At 35.2% G+C, this 22,193-nt stretch overlaps 1 protein-coding gene across 6 annotated transcripts in view; it reads left to right on the top strand.

Moving 5' to 3' along the window:
- The window catches only part of GON4L (gon-4 like), a 108,102-nt gene that overhangs the window by 3,671 nt on the left and 82,238 nt on the right, over nucleotides 1-22,193 (top strand). For all 6 annotated transcript variants that reach the window (XM_074223270.1, XM_074223269.1, XM_074223268.1 and 3 more), the window contains exon 2: nucleotides 1,208-1,732. In XM_074223270.1, coding sequence (XP_074079371.1) covers nucleotides 1,243-1,732 — 490 coding nt within the window. In that variant the 5' untranslated portion in view covers nucleotides 1,208-1,242. The remainder of the gene's footprint in view (nucleotides 1-1,207; nucleotides 1,733-22,193) is intronic.

Here is a 22,193-nt window from a genome sequence, read left to right on the forward strand (position 1 = left end):
AGTACCATGCAGATTGAAAAACTTTTGCAACTTAGAGAAAGTTTTCTGAGGGGCATTGAGAGGTTAACTGACCTACCAAGCTAATAAACTTGAATCTGGGACTTCCTGACAAAATGAATAGCACTCTTTTCCCTCTTTATTGTTGTCCTCTTTCCCATATGACTTAATGTAGAATCTAAGAGCTAGCAGACAGAACTTGTAAAGCTATTATCTTGTCAGCCCACCCATTTGTAGGAGCCTTCTTAACAAATACCAGACAGATGATCTTTTAAAATTCTGCTTGATCATTATGCAGCAGAGTGAACTCAGTGTCTTAAAAGACAACTCATTGCAATTTTTAAAAAACTTTAATTGTTGTGAAGATGTGATGATTGAACTGATTTGCTTCCTATAACTTCAGCTTGGTCTTCCTATTTCTGACCTTTGAAGATACGTAATGTATAATTAATCTGTCTCAGAACAGCCTTTGCTATTGAAGACAGTTATCATGTTCCCCCAAAGTCCTTTTTTTTAGGCTAAATAGTGTACATTCTCTTAACCAGTCCACAATACATAGTTTACAGATTGTTCACCATTTTGGTTGCTCTCTTCTGATCATTTTCCAACTTGTTCATGTCTCTTTCTGATCAGTATAGTGTGGCAGGACCTATACTCTTACCTTATTTTATATTCCATACTTCTCTTAATGCAGTCTAAATTTGTGTTAGCTTTCTTTGTCGAGGGGCACGTTGAGTTTTCATTCATCTAAATCACTAGGTCTTTTTCTTATATTTTTTCCCATTTAAAAATTTGTATACTTATTTTTTTTTTAAGTTCAGGACTTTGTGTTTATTTTTATTTTTTTGGACTTTATGTTAATTCCTGTTGTTATGGAAAAAGCTTTCACCTGAAAAATACAGCTTCTGTCTTTGGCTTTATTAATCTAGATATGAGAAGACTCCAAAAATAATGAAGTGAAAGCAAATTAAAATGGTGCAGAATTATGATATTTCAGTACTTGTGTAGTGTTGGGATTGATTGAGAGATAGATAGGTTCTGTTTGTAGTTCAAGGAAGAGGACCGTGACAGATGCTTTTCTTTAAGGAAGTTAATTCCTTTAATGAGATTGCATGTGTATGGTAGCTTTGTATGTCTTTCAGACATTATGAATTTTATGAATATCATTAATTAACATGGGAATGTTGAGTACATGTTCATGTCTTTTCAGGATGGAGCAGAACTGGTATTCTGTTTACCTTTAAAATGCTTCCTTGTAAGAAGAGAAGAACTACTTTGATATCATCCCCTCAGCACAAAGACAGCCAGGAGGAGACCCAGTTAGAATCAACTACTACCCCAGAACCTGACCATGTTGCAGCCTTGGGGACAGTGTCCTTACCCTGGGGTTTGAGCCATGTCAGAACACCAGGCTTGGATGTGCAACCTATGCAGGATGTTGACGACCATACTTGTAAGGAGGAGCCATCTGCCTCCAGGTTGCTTGTTCAGGACACAAATGTAGAAATCCTAGAAGCTATTGATGTTTCCAGCACTCAGGAAATCAACCTTCCTTCCCTGGAGTCCTCTCAGTCTTGTAATATTCTTATCGCTAAAGGAAAAATTCAGGGAACTTGCATGAAGAGAGGGAAGAGAATTGCACTCAGGCCAGGGCCAGCTCCTCGGGATGATCATCCAAACTGGAAGGACTCTTCACCCTCCGCAGAGGCATGTGAGAAGATTAACAATGAAAGTGGTAAGATGTGAATCTTGAATATAGTCACTAGGTTTTCATTTTCTACCACTGTCAGAAAATTTTTTCTTATGTCTTACCTAAAATCTAGTTGCTGTAGTTTAAATCCTTCTCTTGTTCTGTTTTCAGAGGAATGAGTTACATTGGGGGTATGCAGTAAGTTGCTGTGTAGTTACTAAAATTTTCACTACTGCACTGCAGCAATTTTCTTTATGTGGTCTACAATTCTAGTATTTAGCCAAGGAAGCATACCCTGAAATTCTGAAGAATGGTGACAAGGACATAATCTCTTTTGCCAGAAGAAAATCATTTGTTGCTATGATGGTTATTTGGTATTACTATGTTGGCTCTGTGGTACTTAATGATCCTTCACATCCATTGTTAGAATTAGAATTTCAGACTTGGAAAGGATTTTTAGCTCATCTGGTTTAACTCTTATAGATGAGGAAGCTTATCACATGTCCAGTTGATTATTATAGTTCTTATGGTAGACACAGTGTACCTTTACTGATATAGTTCTATTTCCAGAGTTTTTTGGTAGAGTGAAAAAGTTGGAATCAGTAGCTAGATTGTGACCAGTGGTTTTAGTACACAAATTAAATTTCCTTGGCTTCATTCTAGTTTTTTTCTAGTGTTAATGAATTATATAAATATATTTTGTTTGTTTATCACGGGGTATTTAAATAAAAGTACAGTGAGAACTTAATTATTTGTTAGTCTTGAAAATTTTTTACTGGTATTTATCTTCTATTTATTTGTTTTGGGTTTTTTTTTTTTTGCAATGCAAATGGGGTTAAGGGGCTTGCCCAAGGCCATACAGCTAGGTAATTATTAAGTGTCTGAGGTCAGATTTGAACTCAGGTACTCCTGACTCCAGGGCTGGGGTGCTCCATCCACTGTGCCACCTAGCTGCCCCTGTCTTCTATTTATTTGGAAAATTATTTTGTCCCACTTTGAATGAATTAATAGAATCAAAGAATACTAAGAGTTGAAAGATAACCTTAGAGGTCACCTAGTTCATTTTCATTCTAGGTGCAAGAATCCCTTTTCCAATATCTCTTAACAGGTGGTCACATATCCTCTAGTTGAACATGTCCTGTGATGGGAAACTTGTTAGTCATTAGATGACCCACTCTATTATTAATTTATTTAAATTGTTACCAAACTTGTTTTTATGTTGAGCTGATATTTACTTCTATATTCTATCCATTCGTTCCAATTCTGTGTTCTGGAACTAAAGGGAATATTTTTTGCATGATAACCCTTCAAATATTCAATTCATGTTCACTTCTCTTGAGTTGTCTTAAGGCTATAAACATCAGTTCGGTGGTACAATTAATATAATGTTGGATTTTTTAAAAATTTTACTTATTTAAGGCAGTGGGGTTAAGTGACTTGCCCAAGGTCACATGGCTAGGCAATTATTACGTGTCTGAGGCCAGAACTTGGGCCCTCCTGACTCCAGGGCCGGTGTTCTATCCACTGTACATCCTTGCTGCCCCTACCTAGAATGTTGGATTTGAGAGTCAGAAAGACCTGAGTTCAAATGTAGCTTTTAGGCATTTATTAGCTGGACAAGTCACTTTAACAAAAACTCTATCTGTTTCAGTTTCCTTATCTGTAAAATGGTGCCAATAATTGCACCTAGGATTGCTGGGAGGAAAAATATGAGATAATATTTATAAAGTGCTTCACATATCTTAAATTGCAATATACATATTAACTGTTATTGTTATTATTTCATGCCATTGCCATTCTAATGAACCTTTGAATGGATCCACTTTCTTTGTCAATGTTCCTTTTAAAATAAGCTACCCAGAACTTAAAATATTCTAGTTGTGGTCTAATCAATATAGAATATAGATATATAGGTTGGTACTTCTCTTGTGGTGTACTCTGTACTGTATTTCTGTATAGTAAAATCTCATTGGCTTTTTTTGGCATTACATCACTGTTGATTCTTTTGAGCTCATAGTCAATTAAAAAAACTTTCATATAAACTTAGTTAACTTAGTTTAACAAATTTACATTTTTCTATTTGAGGCTTTGAACTCAAATGCAGGATTTCACACTTATTCTGATTAAATTCAGTATGTTATATTTTATCTATTGTTTTAACTTGATATATTTTTGGATTTGAAATTAATGTGCCATTTTCATTTTCATCCAGATCATTTATGACTTGGGGATAGGGTCCTATGGATTGCCACTAGAGATTTTCCTCAAGGTTGAGGAAAGATCTGTTATTCAGCAATTTTGGATACAGTTTTTAAGCACTTTCAAATTTATTAAACTCTACATATATCCCTTGTTTTTTTACAAGTTTATCAATAACAACTTGTTGAATAGTTTGTTAAAATTAATATAAACTATGTCTCCTGCAGCTTAGGTGGCACAGTTTTATAAAGCTCTGGACCTGGAGTCCCCGTATCAGACACTTCTTTATTTCTAGCAATACTGTTAAACGTAGAAATGAGATTTGTTTGATCTGACTCCTTCCTGGTGATCTAATATTGCTATACTTAATGTGCCTGGGAAATGAAAGGTTAAAAGGTAGGGTCAGAAAGCCATGGTTTAAAGGAGGATAGCAATGGAGGCAAATGAAATATAAAGCTGTTTATCAGAGGAAGGAATGGCAGCTGGATCAGAACAGACTTTAGTAGTGGGTAGTGGGGAAAACAAGTCTTTTTATAAGGTATGGGAAATAGGAAGTGGGATGGTATGGTTTCTATAGGGACTGGAAGCTGTTTGGGGTCCCTATAGAGGGTGTGTTTTATTTGGGAATCACTTAAGATTTGATTGGGAGTTGTTTGGAGTTTCTGTGGAGGTTAGGATTTATGTCTTTAGCAAAGGTTAATCAATGGAGTTCTACTGGGCAAGAATGAAACTCAGGTCTGGATTCAGCATTCTAGCCTTTTTTGTCTTAATTTTACTAAGGAAGGTTGGGGTCAAAAGTTGGTTCTTCTGAAGTTGCTTTTAGCTGAATGGGGGCGATGATTTCATTAGGTACTGAAAAGGGTTGGTATCCTTGGGCCCGAAATAGCATCATGGATTTGGCCAGTTGTAATGTTGCAGTGCTCACTCTCTATTTGTATTAAGGAAGAAAGGAGGACCCAAGAAGAGTGACAAAAAGACTATGATTAGTGGGGTAAATATGGAAAGGAGCCAAGGGAGCAATTGAAGTAGCCCCATTTAACTTGGAAGAATGAACCTAATAATCAAAGCCCTTTAGTTCAGCAGCAGCAGTTGTAGTAAGGGTAACTTGGTTGGAACCTGTCCACTTGGACCTGAGGGCTTTTGGTTGTTCAGGAATGAGCATCAGTAGGACCTGATCACCAAACTTGAGGGGAGTTACATCTGGATAGTCTGGAAGAGGGAAGGGAAGAGTTCAGTTGTCCTGTTCCTTTGGGAGATACTTTGTAAACATAAGGGTGGGAATATAGTCCCCAGTGGAGAGACCAGGTTTAGATGGGAATTTGCCAAGAAGGAAAGCACCTCCATACATGAGTTCAAAGGGGCTCAAACCAAGGGGTGCTCTAGGGGAGGCTGGAATCCTGGCCATACAGAGGAAGAATCTGATTGTATTTCCAAAGATAATTAGTTAAATGTGATTTTAAGTTGGAATTTGCCTAAGGACTGGTATATGGGAGATGCCAGATGATGTCAAGGGACTGAGAGAGGAGCTGAGTGTCCTTAGAAATGAAAGCAGGGCCGTTGTTTGATTGTAATGAGGTTGGAAGGCCCAAACAAGGATCAGATGTTTTTTTCATTTTTTTTTTTTATTTTAAAAAATAAGATGGTTTAACAAGACCTTAGAGATCTCAGAGCCTTTTTCCAGTTGTGGTGGCAAAAACCTCTATCCAACCCAAAAAGTTGTCCACTAAGGTCAGGAGGTCTTTATGCTTCTGTACTGGTGGTATGTGAGTGAAATCATTTTTCCTGTCTTGGCTGGGAACATGCCCACAACTTTGATGGGTTGAGAAAGAGGGAGGGGATAACAAAGGTCCCTTGTTCTCCTAAATGACTTATGGTATCACCCTTTACATTTAAATCCTGTACCCATTTTGACATTATTTTGATATAGGGCATGAGATATTGGGTTATGCCTAGTTTCTGCCATGCTCTTTTCCAGTTTTCCCAGTAGTTTTTGTCAAATAGTGATTTCTTCTTATCCCAGAAGCTATTCTTTTAGGTTTATCAATTAGTAGATCATCATTTTGTCATCATTTACTACTCTTATTTTTGTACTTTATCTATTCCATTGATCCACTTCTCCATTTTTTAGATAGTTTTGTCACTTTATAATATAACTTTAGATCTGGTACAGCTAGACCACCTTCCTTTGCATTTTTTTTCATTATTCTCTTGATATTTTTGACCTTTTGTTCCATCAGATGAATTTTGTTATTATTTTTCTAACTGTAAAAAAATTTTTTTGATAGTGTGATTGGTATGACTGAATAAGTAAATTAATTTAGGTAGAATTGTCATTTTTATTTTTATTAGCTTGGCCTACTCATGAGTAGTTGACTTTTTTTTTATTTTTGCCAGGCAGTGGGATTAAAGTGACTTGCCCAAGGTCATACAGCTAGGTAATTATGAAGTGTCTGAGGCCGGATTTGAACTTGGGTCCTCCTGACTCCAGGGCCCGTGCTCTGTCTACTGTAATATCTAGCTGCCCAGCAGTTGACATGTGTGAAAAGTGTTTTGTAATTGTATTCATATAGTTTCTGGGTTTTCCTTGGGAGGTAAATTCTCAAGTATTTTATGTTGGTTGTCTACAGTTATTTTAAATGCAATTTCTGTCTCTTGTTGCTGGATTTTGTTGGTAATACAGAAATACTGATGATTGCAAACTTGCTAAAGTTGCTAATTGTTTCAAATAGCTTTTTAGTTGATTTTCTAGGATTCTCTACTTAGAGAGTCATTTTACCATCTGCAAAGAGTTTTGTTTCCTTGTTGCCTATTCTAATTCCTTTTTCTTCTGTTATTGTTAAAGTTAACATTTCTATATAAGGTTGAATAATAGTAGTGATAATGGGCAGGTTTGTTTCACCCCTGAACTTAGTGGAAATTCATCTAGTTTATCCCCATTACATATAATGCTTGTTGATAGTTTTAGGTAGCTACTTATCATTTTAAGGAAAACTTCCATTATTCCTGTGCTCTCTAGTGCTTTTAATAGGAATGGGTGCTACTTTTTTGTCAAAAGTTTTTTCAGTATCTATTGAAATAATCATATGATTTGTATTAGTTTTGAAATTGATATGGTCATGGGGCGGCTAGGTGGTGCAGTGAGTAGAGCACCAGCCTTGGAGTCAGGAGGACCCAAGTTCAAATGCGACCTCAGACGCTTAATAGTTACCTAGCCTTGTGGTCTTGGGCAAGCCACTTAACCCCATTGCCTTGAAAAAGTCTAAAAAAAAGAAAAGAAATTGATATGTTCAATTATTGAACCAGTACTGCATGCCTAGTTTAAAATCCTACCTGATCATAGTATATTATACTAGTGGTAACTTGTTGTAATCCCTTTGCTAAAATTTTTACATCATATTCATTAGGGAGATAATTGATCTATAATTTTCTTTGTTTTGACTCTTTGTGGTTTAGGTATCAGTATCATGTTGGTGTTAAAAGAGAAATTTGGGGGCGGCTAGGTGGCTCAGTGGATAGAGCACCGGCTCTGGAGCCAGGAGTACTTGAGTTCAAATGTGGCCTCAGACACTTCATAATTACCTAGCTGTGTGGCCTTGGGCAAGCCACTTAACCCCATTGCCTTCCAATAAAAAAAAAAGAGAGAGAAAGAAATTTGACCAATTCCTTTACCTATTTATTCAAATAGTTTATATAGAATTGGAGTTAATTATTCTTTAACTATTTGGTCTAATTCACTGTAATTCCATCTGATTCTGAAGATTTTTTTCTTAGAAAGTTCATTGATGGTTTGTTCAATTTCTTTAAATGGAATTATTTAAGTATTTTATTTCCTTTAATGTTAGTCTGGGCAATTTACATTGTTGTAAATATTTATCTATTTCACCTAGATTGTCAAATTTATTGGCATATAGTTGGGCAAAATAACTCCAAATTATTATTTTAAGTTCCTCCTCATTGGTGATGATTTCACCCTTTTCATTTTTGAAGCTGGTAATCTGATTTTCTTTTTTTAAAAATCAAATTAATTGAAGTTTATCCATTTTATTGTTTTTTCCCATAAAACCAACTCTTAGTTTTCTTTCTTTCACTTTTATTAAATTACTCCTTTGATTTTCAGAATTTCTAATGTTATTTAATTGGAACTTTTTTATTTGTTCTTTTTCTTTTCTTTTTTTTGGCAAGGCAATGGGATTAAGTGACTTGCCCAAGATCACACAATTAGGTAATTATGAAGTGTCTGAGACCAGATTTGAACTCAGTTTCTCTGGATTCCAGGACTGGTGCTTTATCCAACTGCATTATCTAGCTGCCCCTATTTGTTCTTTCTCTAGCATTTTTAGTTTCATGCCCAATTCATTGATCTCTTCTTTCTCTAATTTAGTCATATAAGCATTTAGAGATATAAAATTTCCCCCTAATAATTACTTTGGCTGCATCCTAAAAGTTTTGGTATGATGTCTCATTGTTATCTTCGTCTTGGGTGAAATTATTGATTATTTATTTCTATGATTTATTGTTTGATTCACTGATTTTTTAGTACTAGGTTATTTAGTTTTAAAATAAAATTTTTCTTGGATTTTTGCAAGGCACTGAGGTTAAGTGACTTGCCCAAGGTTACACAATATTAAGTGTCTGAGGCAGGTCCTTCTGACTCTAGGACCACTGTTCTATCTGCTGTGCCAACTAGCTGCCCTTCCAATTAATTTATAGCTTACCATTACATATTGTTTTTATTGCATCATGATCTGAAAAGAGTTCATTTAATATTTCTGCTTTTTCTGCATTTAATTGTTTGTTTTTTTTTTTTTATCAATTTTTGTGAAGGTGCCAAATACTGCAGAGAAGGTATGTTTCTATTCCCATTCAGTTTTCTTTATCTAAAGTTTCTAAAATTCTTTTCACCTCCCTACCTTTCTTTTTGTTTAATTTTATAGTTAGATTTATCTAATTCTGAGAGAGGGAGGTTGGTCTCCTAGTAATACGATTTTCTTATCTTTGTCTTCCTTTAACTTCTTTAGCTTCTTATCTAAGACTGTAGATGCCATTCCACTTAGTATATATGTATAATGTTGATTTTACTTAATTACTTTCATCACTTCATTACCCATTTACTTCATTACCTTTGTTTTAGGGAAGTTTCCTTCCTTGTTTTTAAAATTTTAATCCATTTTTGTTTTTGCTTTGTTTGAGATAAGGGTTACTACCCTGCTTTTTTTTTTTTTACTTCAGCTGAAGCATTATATATTCTGTTTCAGTCTTTTTATCTTTACCATATATATGTCTTTCTGTTTCAAATATGTTTCTTGTAAATAATGTATTCTAGGTTTCTGGTTTTTTTTATCTACTCTGCTATCCTCTTCTGTTTTTTGAAAGAGTTCCTTCCATTTATTCAGTTATGATTTCTAACTCTGTATTTCCCACCATCCTGTTTTTACTGTTCTCTTTAGTTACCCCTTCTTTCTCCTCACCAGTGTTTTTGCTTTTGACTGTTGCCTCTCTCAATTTGTCCTCCTTTTATCAGCCCACCTTCTTTTTCTTTTCCCTTTCTCCTTTTATTCCCTTTCTTAACTTTAACTTTTACTTTTCCTCTCTCTTTTCTCCCCTTCCCTCTTCTCCTGGTAGTACAGTTCTCAAGAGCCAGAAGCATCCTTACATTATAATCAATTTATACCCACAACCTCTTGAACAAACATTCTTTATATACAACCTTCAAGAGCTAAGCCATTCATTGCATTGCAATCAGTTTATATCCTCATCTCCTTTCCAAGTATCCTCTCTCCAGTTGTCCCAATAGAACTACAATCTTTTTTTTTTTTTTTTTGCAAGTCAAAGGTGGTTAAGTGGCTTGGCCAAGGCCACACAGCTAGGTAATTATTAAGTGTCTGAGACCGGATTTGAACCCAGGTACTCCTGATTCAAGGCTGGTACTTTATCCACTTTGCCACCTAGCCACCCCCTGGAACTACAATCTTTTAAGAGCCAAAAGTTTGATTCCATCAGTCAGTTTATACTCACATCCTCTAAGTATGCTTCTTTCAACTGTCCTGAGAGAAATACAATTCTCAAGAGTTAAAAGTATCATCTTCTTGTGTAGGGATATATAGACAGTTTAGTTTTATTAACTAACTAGTTTTATTGACTAACATTTTCCCTCTTTTGTTGACCTTTTTACATATCTCTTGAGTTTTGTATTTGCAGATCAAATTTTCTGTTTCCAATTTTGATATTTTTATCAAGTAAATTTGAAAGTCCTCTCTTTCATTAAATATCATATTTTCCCCTGAATGAGTAAGCTGAATTTTGCATGGTAGTTGATTCTTGATTGTTATCCAAGTTCCTTTGCCCTCTGATAAATCATATTCTAGACCCTTTAATGTTGAAATTGATAAGTCCTGTATAGTCTTTTTAGTTTTTGCAAGGCAATGGAGTTAAGTGGCTTGCCCAAGGCCACACAGCTAGGTGATATTAAGTGCCGGATTTGAACTCCTCAGGTATTCCTGACTCCAGTGCTGGTGCTCTATCTACTGTACCACCTAGCCGCCCCAGCATAATAATATTTTAATTATAACATTCTGAAACTGCTATGTTACAGGACTTTGTAGAGGAATAACAGAACTATTTTTTGATCTTTGCCCTTCAGGTAGAGTTTTCTAACAAGTCTATCAGGACTTTATATCATGAATTTGGAAGTAGCTAATGGGTTATAGGTTTGAAAATATGAAGTTGTAAATGCACAAAGGTTATAAAATATTTAAAAATATTGTGAAATGAAAGTCCTAATTAGAATTAAACTCAGAATTTATTGTTTCAGTAGAATAAAGTGAAACTCATTCCAAGTGATTATTAGGTTTCTTTGTTGGTATAATTCATTTATTATTGTTATTGTTAATAGTAATTGTTTTTATATTAAGTCACATTCATATAGTGTTTTATAATTACAAAGGAATTAAGTACCTTGTGTCATTTGCAGTTAGCAATATTTGTTCAGGATATCAGCTATGTTGCCTTTTTTTAATTATTATTTTTTATTTTTGTACAAGTGACTTTTTTAATACATTATTAAAATATTCTTGTTTAAGAGTAAACCTAATACCCCCCCCCAAATATAGACCATTATGATAAATAAAGTAAAAGAAAGAGAAAAAAATGTCCTCCATTCTGGGTAGATCACATTCCTTTTTTTAGGATTTTTGCAAGGCAAATGGGGTTAAGTAGCTTGCCCAAGGCCACACAGCTAGGTAATTATTAAGTGTCTGAGGCCAGATTTGAACTCAGGTACTCCTGACTCCAGGGCTGGTGCTCTATCCACTGTGCCACCTAGCTGCCCCCCAATCACATTCTTTATGATAAGTCCATCACAAAAGCTATTTCCATATTTTTCCTGATTGCAACTCCCTCCATCCATACCTCCCCACTACCATATACTGTATTTTCTCTCTCCTTTCACTCTGTCCCTTCTAAAATGTGATGTAGGGTAGCTGAGTGGCTGAGTGGACTGATCACCGGCCCTGGGGCCAAGAGGCCCCGAGCCCACATACTACCCCTGAGACCCAGCAACCACCCTGCCTCGTGGTCCCAGACAGGCCACCCAATCCCAGCACCTTGCAAGAAGTAAAAAAGAAAATGTGTTATATCTGACCACTCTCCCTCACAATCCACCCTCTCCTCCATCACCCACATCCATCCCCCTTCCCCCTTTCCTCTTTCTCTCCTTCTCTCCTTTTTACTGTAGATGTCTATACCCCATTGAGTGTATATGCTATTTACTCTCTGAGCCACCTCTGATGAGAGTGACGGTTCCCTCATTCTCCCTCGCGTTCCCCCTTCCATATCATTGCAATAAAAAAAAATCTTTTATACGAAATAACTTAGCCTATTCCACCTCTCCTTTCTCTTATTCCCACTACATTTACCTTTTAGCCATTGACTCAATTTTTACAATATATTGTATCTTCAAATTCAGCTCTCTCCTGTGCTTCATGTATATAAACTCCTTCTACCTGCTCTATTAAATGAGAGGTTTCATATGAGTATTATCAGTATCATTTTTCTATGCAGGAATACATGCCAGTTCATCATCAAATACGTCATATTTTTTCCTCCTCCTCAGCTCTCTATGCTTCACTTGAGTCCTGTATTTGAATGTCAAACTTTCTGTTCTGTTCTGGTTGTTTTAACAGGAACAGTTGAAATTCTCCTGGTTCATTGAAAGTTCATCTTTTCCCCTGGAAGAGGATGTTCAGTTTTGCTGGGTAGTTGATTCTCAGTTGTATTCCAAGCTCTTTTGCCTTCTGGAATATTATATTCCAAGCCCTATGAGCCCTTAATGTAGTTATTAAGTCCTGTGTGATCCTGTCTGCAGCTCCACAATATTTGAATTGTGTCCTTGTAATATTTTCTCTTTGACTAGGATGTTCTGAAACTTGGCTATAATATTCTTAGATGTTTTTTTTTGGGGGGATCACTTTCTGGGGAGATCAGTGGATTCTCTCAATTTCTATTTTGCTCTCTGCTTCTAGGATATCTGGGCAATTTTCCTGTAGGAATTCTTTAAAAATGAGGTCAAGGCTCTTTTCCTGATCATGACTTTCAGGTATCCCTATAATTTTTAAATTATCTTTCCTGAATTTGTTTTCCAGATCAGTTGTTTTTTTTGATGAGAATGTTTCACATTTTTTTCTGATTTTTTTATTCTTTTGGTGTTGAAGTATTGTGTCTTGACTTCTCCTAAAGTCATCAGCTTCTTTTAGCTCCATTCTACATTTGAGGGATTTGTTTTCCTCAGAGAGCTTTCTTATCTCCTTTTCCATCTGGCCAATTCTGCTTTTTAAAACATTCTTCCGGGTGGCTAGGTGGCGCAGTGGATAGAGCCCCAGCCCTGGAATCAGGAGTCCCTGAGTTCAAATACAGCCTCAGCCACTTAATAATTACCTAGCTGTGTGGCCTTGGACAAGCCACTTAACCCCATTTGCCTTGCAAAAACCTAAAAAAAAAGCATTCTTCTAAACTTTTTGAACTCTTTTTATCTATTTGACCTATGCTGGTTTTTAACAAGTTATTTTCATCAGCATTTTTTTGGATCTCCTTGACTAAGCTGCTGACTTCTTTTTCATGTTTTTACTACATCTCTCTCATTTCTTTTCCCAGTTTTTCTTCTTTTTCCTTTATTTGATTTTCAAAATCTCTTTTTGAGCTCTGTCATAGCCTGAGCCCAACTTCCGTTTTTCATGGAGTCTTTAGATGCAGGAGCTTTTACTTCCTCATCTTCAGGTTGAGTATTTTGATCCTTCTTGGGATCATAGACAATGTATTTCTCAATGGCGTTCCTCTTTTTTCTCTGTTTACTCATTTTTCAAACCTGTGCCTGGTTTTGGGGTGCTTTCTGAGCTTTTGAGTATTACTGGGACCTCCCCCCCCCCCACAAGGATCTCAGTGTGTGGATCTCTGACTGCCTTCCTGGTCTGTGAATGACCACAAGCACACCTCTCTGCCATGGAGCTGATGTTGGGGGGGGCTGTTCTATGGGGGGGTCTAGACTACAATCAGGATCTGAATGTGGTTAGAGCCCCAGAGTCCTATTCCAGGTACAGAGGACAAACCTTGGAAGTCTCCCCTACCTTGGGTGGACTGAGCATTCAGGACTCAGTTACCTGGAGGTTCTTGCTTATTGGACCCACGCCTGCTTCCGTTTTTTGGATCTGGGTGACCTCAGCTGCTGCCACTGCAGTGCTGCAACTGCCCTGAGGGCCTGGGCTTCTCTGGCAGAGGTCCCCTGCTGATCCTCTAAGTTATGCCCCATGTTCCCTGTGGTGTAGGTCAGGAAACTGCCTGTGCTGCATGAGCTGGCTCTGAAGCACCCAGGGGCTCTGGGAGGCTGAAGTTTCTTCACTCTGGTGGGCAGCCACTCTAACCCTGTGGAGCAGAGCCTTTCCACTGTTTTCCAGGTTACCTTGGTCTGGAGAATTGCCTCACTGGATCTTTCTGTGGGTTCTGTCTCTTGACAATTTAGTTAGAGTCATAATTTTTAAGATTTTTGAAGTATTATAGTGAGAACGCCTAGGAGAGGCTTTTCTCCTGGCACCATTTTGGCTCTGCCAGCTATGTTGTCTTAATATATTTAATTCTTTTGGTGCAGAAGTGTGTTATGTTGAAAAATACATGTTTTCTGCAAGTTTTATTTGTTACAGGTTCATTTATAGGGTAGTTAGGAACTAACTAACATAAACTGCAACTATAAATCCTAGTGAAATTCATATTTTGGCCCAAATTTGGTACAAAATACTCAGCATTAGGATGAAAGGGAAAAAATTTTTTTCAGCACCAAAAGAGTTAATAAATATTTGTTGAATGGAAAAAAAAGAAGCTCTAGTGGCTTCCTTTGGCCATTAAGATAAACTCCTCTGTTTGGCATTTAAAACCCTTTATAATCTGGTTCCAACTAGATTGATTGTATAGTATTTCCCTTCCCACATTTTTTGTTTCATTCATACTGTCCTACTTGCTAGTTCCATCCCTTCATCTCTAGACCTTTGTTCAGGCTGTTCCCCTTGCCTAGAATTTACTTCTTCCCATCTTGCTTCTGTTTAGAAACCTAATTGGTCTTCAAGGTTTAGAAAGTATCACCTCCTGAAAATGATCATTTCTGGTCCATCCCCCCCCCCCCCAGTTGTCAAAGGCCTCCTCCCCAATTACAAATGAAATAAGATACAGTTATTCCCTCAAAGAATTTAGAATAGAGATTAAAAGACATGCACACACACAAAAACTATTACAAAGTAGAACAAAGTAAGTATAACTTTACAAGAGATAGATAAGTTTTTAGGAGTTCAGAGGATTGACTTAGGAAGCCTTGATTTTAGAGTCAAGATTCATGAAAATCTCAACACAATGGAATATGGACTGAATCCGGTAATATGTTAAGATATACCTTATTGATGTGACTCCCCCCAGATCCTGATATAATCTTAGATTAGATTAAAAGAAAAATAATGTCCTAAGAAAAGAATTACTTGTTTTTTTCTTGACCATATTTACCATATCACATTTGTATTATTATGTTATGTTCTGTTTGAAAAGGGATTTTGAACAATTAGATAAGGAGGAAGACCAGGGTAGTGAAGGATTAGACTATAATAGGAAGGAAATTATATCTTATGAGGAAATCATTAATGAATACTGAATATTAATTTTGGTAGAGAGAGAGAGAGGAAGAAGATAGATATTAAATTTTTGGAGGACTATTATATTGAAATTGAAGGCAGATTTCAGCTTGATGAGTGGAAGAACATTTTAACAGTTTGCTGATAAAAAAATAGATAAATTAATAGGTTGTGAGTCCTTTGTGACAGTATTGGTGTCATCCATCTGTAAAGAATGTAGTAGGAGAGCTTCCTGTTTTACAAAGGAGATTAATATATAAAAGAGCTAAGTCCCTTCAAGATTTAACTTCTGTGATTCTGTAGTATTTATTGAATACTTTCTATTCTTCTAGTATCTGTATGACAGAATTTATAATTTCATTTAGATAATGAACATGTGAATCAATAAGAAATCTGTATAAAACAACATAATGAGTCTTTTTGAGAAAGGGTGATAAGGAAAATAAAGATACTTTAAGAATGACAGGAATGCAGCAGGTAAAGTGGCACAGTGGATAGAGCACTGGCCCTGAAGTTAGGAGGACCTGAATTCAAATCTGGCCTCAGACACTTAATAATTTCCTAGCTGTGTGACCTTGGACAAGTCACTTCACTGCATTGCCTCAAATTTAAAAAAAGAATGCTAGGAATTCCAAATTGGAAGGAATTTTAGTGAGTATTTTAGTTTAATCCTCTCATATAGATGAGAGAATCGTGGTTCAGAGAAGTACAAGTTGACCTGTTCAAGGTCAAATGGCAAGTTAGATCTAAGAGTAAAAACTATATTGTATAATTGTGTGTGTGATATGAGATTAGGGAGAGATCAGTGTGTTGGAATAGTTAGGTAAAATTTTTGAAAAAATAGTATATGGGATAATGACTACAGGAATCAAGAGTCCAGAGTCTTGAGTGAGAGAGCAGGAAAGGGTCATTTATTTTTCTTTGAAGAAAAAGGATACTGCCCTTGTTGCAAAGTAGCATCAGCCAGGGAGTGTCAAAGATAAGATGCTCATGGTCCTCTTTTTATAATAATAGTAATCCTACCTCTAAATTGTCTTATCTTACCATTGACTGGTAAGACAACTTCACAATCTTTTTACTAATACTACCCAACTGGCACAATGAAAATTCAATTATCCTAATTATTCATAATTAATCTCTAGCCTATTGAAAAGTTATAGTTTTCTTTTTTTCTTTTCTTTTTTTTAGATTTTTGCAAGGCAAACGGGGTTAAGTGGCTTGCCCAAGGCCACACAGCTAGGTAATTATTAAGTGTCTGAGGCCGGATTTGAATCCAGGTACCTGACTCCAAGGCCAGTGCTTTATCCACTACATCACCTAGTCGCCCTGAAAAGTTATAGTTTTCAATCCCTTATTACCATCATTATTCACAGCTAATCTATACCTTATTAAAAATAATGTTTTACAAAACCTCATTATGCATTTCCTCTGAACAAATTTGGAGACTTCCAATCTGAAAGAAAGCCAGTCTAGTTCTTAAAATTACCAAAGAAAACACATGTAATTAGGAAACGGGATGGATTTAGCTTACAAGAGAAAATAAATGACTGAATGTAGATAAGGTATACAAGGGGATATTTATGAGGCATTAAAGTTTCACTTGAAGGTCATCTCTCACAATTGTGTATATGAATGTATTTACGAGGAAACTTCATTGAAGGTGATCTTTCACAGTAGAATTTGGATAGAGACAGGAAATATAGAAGGATTTTCAATATGTAGAAAGTATGACATTATTTGAATAAGGAGAACAGTTTCATTGAAGTGGAGCTTTTATATGAGAAGAAATCAACCATATCTCAGATGTTGCTGATTTGGTTCTAGACTACTTCAGTAAATATCACAAAAAAGTGAGTCATGTGAATTTTGTTTTGGTTTCACAGTGCACTATAAAAGTTTACATTATACTTTAGTCTGTTACATGTGCAATAATATATCTAAAATATATACATATCTTAATTAAAAAATACTTTATTGCTAAAAAATGCTAACCATCATTTGAGCCTTTATTGAATCATAATCATTTTGCTAGTGAAAGGTCTTGCCTTGATGCTGATGGTTGTTGTATTTGTCCTGAATTCAATGTCATTTTGTCTCTGAATATTTTGACTCAAGGAGAGAATTGGAGACAGAGAATGACTGGTCGGTAGAGTGGTCAGAAGATATACAATATTTTTTGTTTGCCAACTTAAGTGCTTGCAATTTGTGACACCATGAAGCAATTAAAAGCGCAAAATCAAATAATGCTGATCATGTATCACTATAACAGATACAATAATAATAATAATAATAATGACAAATTTGGAATTGTAAGAATTGGAATTATAAGAATTACCAAAATGTGATAGAGACATGATAAGCTAAGCATATGCTTTTGGACTTGCTGATAGAATTACTCGATGAAAAATTTTCACAAAACTTCAGTTTATAAAAATTACGGTATCTGGGAAGCTCATTTGGCTATAGATATCTTGGGGGTTTTTTTCCCTCAGAAAATTGCTTTTTTTCATAACCTTTGATTATTTCTCAATTGGGGAAGACTTTTTTTTTAATGTACATGTATTTAAAAAGAATAGCAAGTTGTATATAATAGGTTTTGTTTCAATCATTTTTATCATTCTATATTATGGAAATGCTAGTTTTATTCCATAAATTTAAATAATATAAAATAAAAAATATCGGAACCAGGATTTAAATTCAGTTCTTTTTTGATTCTTAAGTTCCGTTGCCTGGCAAACTTAACCATCAACAAAATAAGCAATTAACCTCCATTAACATTACATACCCAGGAAAGTCAGTACAGTTAAGGTACTGTGCAGCTCTTATGCTTTATAAACATCAGCTGTTATTAGTTTACTTCAAGCTAGTCCCCCAAAATAGGAAGACTCTTATTCTTAAAAATTTGAATCATTTTCCTATATATTATTATAAGACCTCTTTCAGATAAACTTGCTGGAAGCTTTTTTTTTGTCTCAGGTAACTTTTTTTCCTTCTAATTTTAGATGCACTGGTTTTGTACAAAAACTTCTAAATTTTCTCTTATCAAAATTGTCCATTTTATCTGTGATTTGCTTTTTCTTTTGTTTGGTTATGAATTTTTCTCATCCACAGTTCTGAAAGATATTTTTTCCTTTTCTCCTCTGATTTGTTTATGATAGTGCACTTTATTTGTTTATGATAGATGCTGTTTTTTGCCTGATTTTTGTCAATTTTCTAGTTTCAAGTGGTTTTTGTCAATTAGTGAATTCGTTATCCAAAAACTTAACATCTTTGCATGTATCAAATGCTAAGTTAATGTGCTCATTTGCTTCCATATATAGTGTATGTAAATCTTTTTCTACTAATTGAGCTCATTATTTCTTTTCTAGTCACAATTTGCTTTGATGATTACTACTGTGTAGTGTAGTTTGAAATCTGGTCCTAGTCCTGCAAAACTCTGTTTCTTTACATTTTTTCATTATTCCTATTGAAATTCTTGGTATATTGTTCTTTGGAATAAATTTCCTTATTTTTCTTTCTAGTTCTATTAAGTAATCCTTTGATAGTTTGATTGGTGTGCTGCTGAACAAGTAAATTAATTTAGGTATTGTCATATTTAGTGTATTAGGCTTACCCATGAGCGAATAATTATTTTTCCATTTATTTACATCTTTGTCTTAGGTTTTTGTATTCATTTAGTTCCTGTGTATGTGTTGGCAGGGTTACTCCCATGCATTAAATTCATTCTGTAGTTATTTTAAGTGGAGTTTTTCTTTTATTTTTATAATTTTTTCACCCACCCATTCTTTAAGTTATTTAGTCTCTATTTTGTCAGTAGTTATTTATTGAATATATTTTTTCTTTTTATTGTGATATGTAAAAGATTTATTTGCTGTTTCTTCCTTTTCTTCATCTATTAGGGAAGTTTATGTGCCACAGATGTTGATACTATCTAACTTTTCTAAAATTGTTTTCAGGTTATTAGCTTCTTTGGTTGAATATTTTTTGGAAAGGGGTATATTGATGTCCCTTACTATTATAGTTTCAATGTCTATTTCACCCTACAATTCATTTAGATTTTCCTGCAAGTATTTTGATGCTATGCTGTTTGACACACACGTGTTTCATATTGATACAAATTAATTGTCTGATACTTTTTAGCACAAATTTCCCTATTTACTTTTTTAATTATCTATTTTTGTTGTTGCCTTTTCTGAAATGATTGCAACCCCTACCTTTTTCACTTCAACTAAAGCAAAATACATTTTGCTTGAGCTCCTTGTTTTAACTCCAAAGTTTCAGTTGAGTTTCTTTTAAACAATATATTTTTAGATTTGAGGTCTCTAGTCTGTTTTTGTTTATACGATCTTCCATTTTGGAGGTGAATTTATATCATTAACATTAACAATAATAATAGATAATTAAGAATTTCTTGGGGTGGCTAAGTGGCACAGTGGATAGAGCACCGGCCTTGGAGTCAGGAGTACCCGATTTCAAATGTGGCCTCAGATGCTTAATAATTATCTAGCTGTGTGGCCTTGGGCAAGCCACTTAACCCCATTGCCTTGCAAAAAAAAAAACAACCCTAAAAAATGAATTTCTCTTCCAACTATTCTTTTACTCCTTTTTTTGCCCCCCCCTTAATAAAGAAGAGAGTGGTGCACCAGTGCTCTAGATTTGCTTCTTTAATCTTTTTCTTGCCTAGAGCATAGTTATCAATTCATATCCTTTATTTTTTTCTTTTTGAACCTCTCTTCATGGTCTCCATCAGGGCTGTCCAACCTTACTTTTAAATGTTTTTATTGAAACAGTAGACAATATTTTTTGATTTACCATTTTAGTGCGAACTCTGCAGTAGGTAGGCTTTGTTTACTAAAACATTTAATAAATCCACAGGCCAGCTACATAAAAGCATCTTGTAAGGTGCATTTTGGACAACCCTGCTGACATGGTTAAAGTTTCTCCCCTGATACTATTTTCTCTATCATTTCACCCCATTTCTTCTCCACTTTCCTTCCTGTTTCCCTGTTGATTGAAATGTTTTTTTCTGTACCCAGTTTAGTTTGTATATTCTTTCCTACTTTAACATATTAGATGCAAATGAGGTTTAGGTGTCATTTGCTACTCTCCTTCTCCTTCACTTATTTTTTATGTAGCTCTTTAGAAAGTACATTTGATTATGTGAGATAATTTCCCTTTTCTCTCCTCTCCCTTTTCTCTCTCCATTTACTTTCTTCTTTTGAAATTATTTAAAAAGTTGGGGGTGGCTAGGTGGCACAGTGGATAAAGCACCGGCCCTGGAGTCAGGAGTATCTGGGTTCAAATCCAGTCTCAGACACTTAATAATTACCTAGCTGTGTGGCCTTGGGTAAGCCACTTAACCTCATTTGCCTTGCAAAAACCTTAAAAAAAAGAAAAAGAAAGAAATTATTAAAAAGCAACAAAACCAGGTCAGCTAGGTGGTGCAGTGGATAGAACACTGGCCCTGGAGTCAGGAGGACCTGAGTTCAAATGTGACCTCAGACACTTAATAATTGCCTAGCTGTGTGACCCTTGGCAAGTCACTTAATCCCATTGCCTTAAATAAATTTAAAAAAATACAACAAAACCCTTCCCCAGGCCATCTTATTTGACTTTCTCTCTGACCTTGATGATATTGGGTTTTGAGGGGACATTATCTTCCCCTATTAGAATGGAAATTCTTCACTCTCGTTTAAAAGTTTCTTATGGCTGATCAACTTAAGATTTATTTTTTTGTATTTTTCTTGATTCCTGAGTTTGAACTTCAAAATCTTTGTATCATTCTGGCATTTTTTAAGGAATGCTTGAAAGTCTTCTTTTCACTAAAGGTTCACTTTTTTCCCCTCTGTGAGAATATACTCAGTTTTGCTGAGTAAGTTTTTCTTTATTGTAAGTATCTTTTGCTTTTTGGAATATCATATTTCAAGCTCTTTATTTGTTCTATGGCGGTGACTACTAAATCTTGTATGATTTTGATTGTAGCTCTTTGATTTTTTAATTCTTTATTTCAGGCTACTAGCAGTTTTTTTTTTTCTTGACTTGAAAGCTCTGGGTCAGGTTTATTCACTCCACAGCCCTCAGGCCACACTTGGCCCTCAAAGCTCATTTATGTGCTCCAAATCACATAACCTGAAAATGAATGTGAGCCCATGCGGCAGCATTGCAGCATCACAGACCAGCTTAAACCCTTAACTAATAACATGGCTCAACTTTTTCACGTAACTAACATTGTATGGTCTCACAGACTGTTGGAGTTTATTTTTTTTTAACAAAAGCTATGCATATTGGAATTAGTATCTTTATTTTAAAATGTTATATGACTCATCATAATTGCAGCAGAAAACTTTATTATATGGAACATTAATTGCTGTTTTGTAACAGGACTTTGAAAATAGATTTCAAGATTTTAGAAAACACTGAATTTCATTATATATGTTACTCCATTCTCAGCAGACATCAACATGTGGCTTGAAAACTTGCAAATCAAATGAATAGAATTGCAATCAGAAATGAAACTTAGAGAAAAATTTTATTTCTTTATTTATGACAATGGGGTTAAGTGACTTGCCCAAGATCACACAGCTAGGCAATTATTAAGTGTCTGAGGTCTGATTTGAACTCAGGTCCTCTGGATTTCAGGGCCTGTGCTCTAGGCTTTTTTTAATGGGTGGGAAATGTGACTCAGAAGATCTAAAAGGTTGAACACCCATGTTCTAGATATCGACTTTAATGTTTCGGGGAATTTTCAGAAGGTGGAGTTTCAGAAGGTGATTGATGGATTCTTTTATTTTTACTTTGCCTTTGGTTTTAAAAGAACTAGTCTGTTTTATGATTTCTTGAAATATGATGTCCAAGCTCTCATTTTGATTATGGCTTTCAAGAAGTACAGTGATTCTTAAATTATACCTTCATGATCAGTTTTTCAGGTCACATGACTTTGCTATAAGATGTCTTAGATTTTCTTCCATCTTTTCACTCTTTTTGACTTTATTTTAATCTTTTTTTGGTCCATTCTCATTTTTCTTTTTGAAGGCAATTTGAAGGCTGGATTTGAATTTAGATCTTCCAGTCTCCAGGACCAGTATCCAATCCACTATGCCATCTAACTACCCTAGGCCATTTAAATTTTTGAGGGGTCTGTTGTTGCT

This window comes from Macrotis lagotis, chromosome 2 (genome assembly GCF_037893015.1).
Source record: "Macrotis lagotis isolate mMagLag1 chromosome 2, bilby.v1.9.chrom.fasta, whole genome shotgun sequence".
NCBI classification, from domain to species: domain Eukaryota; kingdom Metazoa; phylum Chordata; class Mammalia; order Peramelemorphia; family Peramelidae; genus Macrotis; species Macrotis lagotis.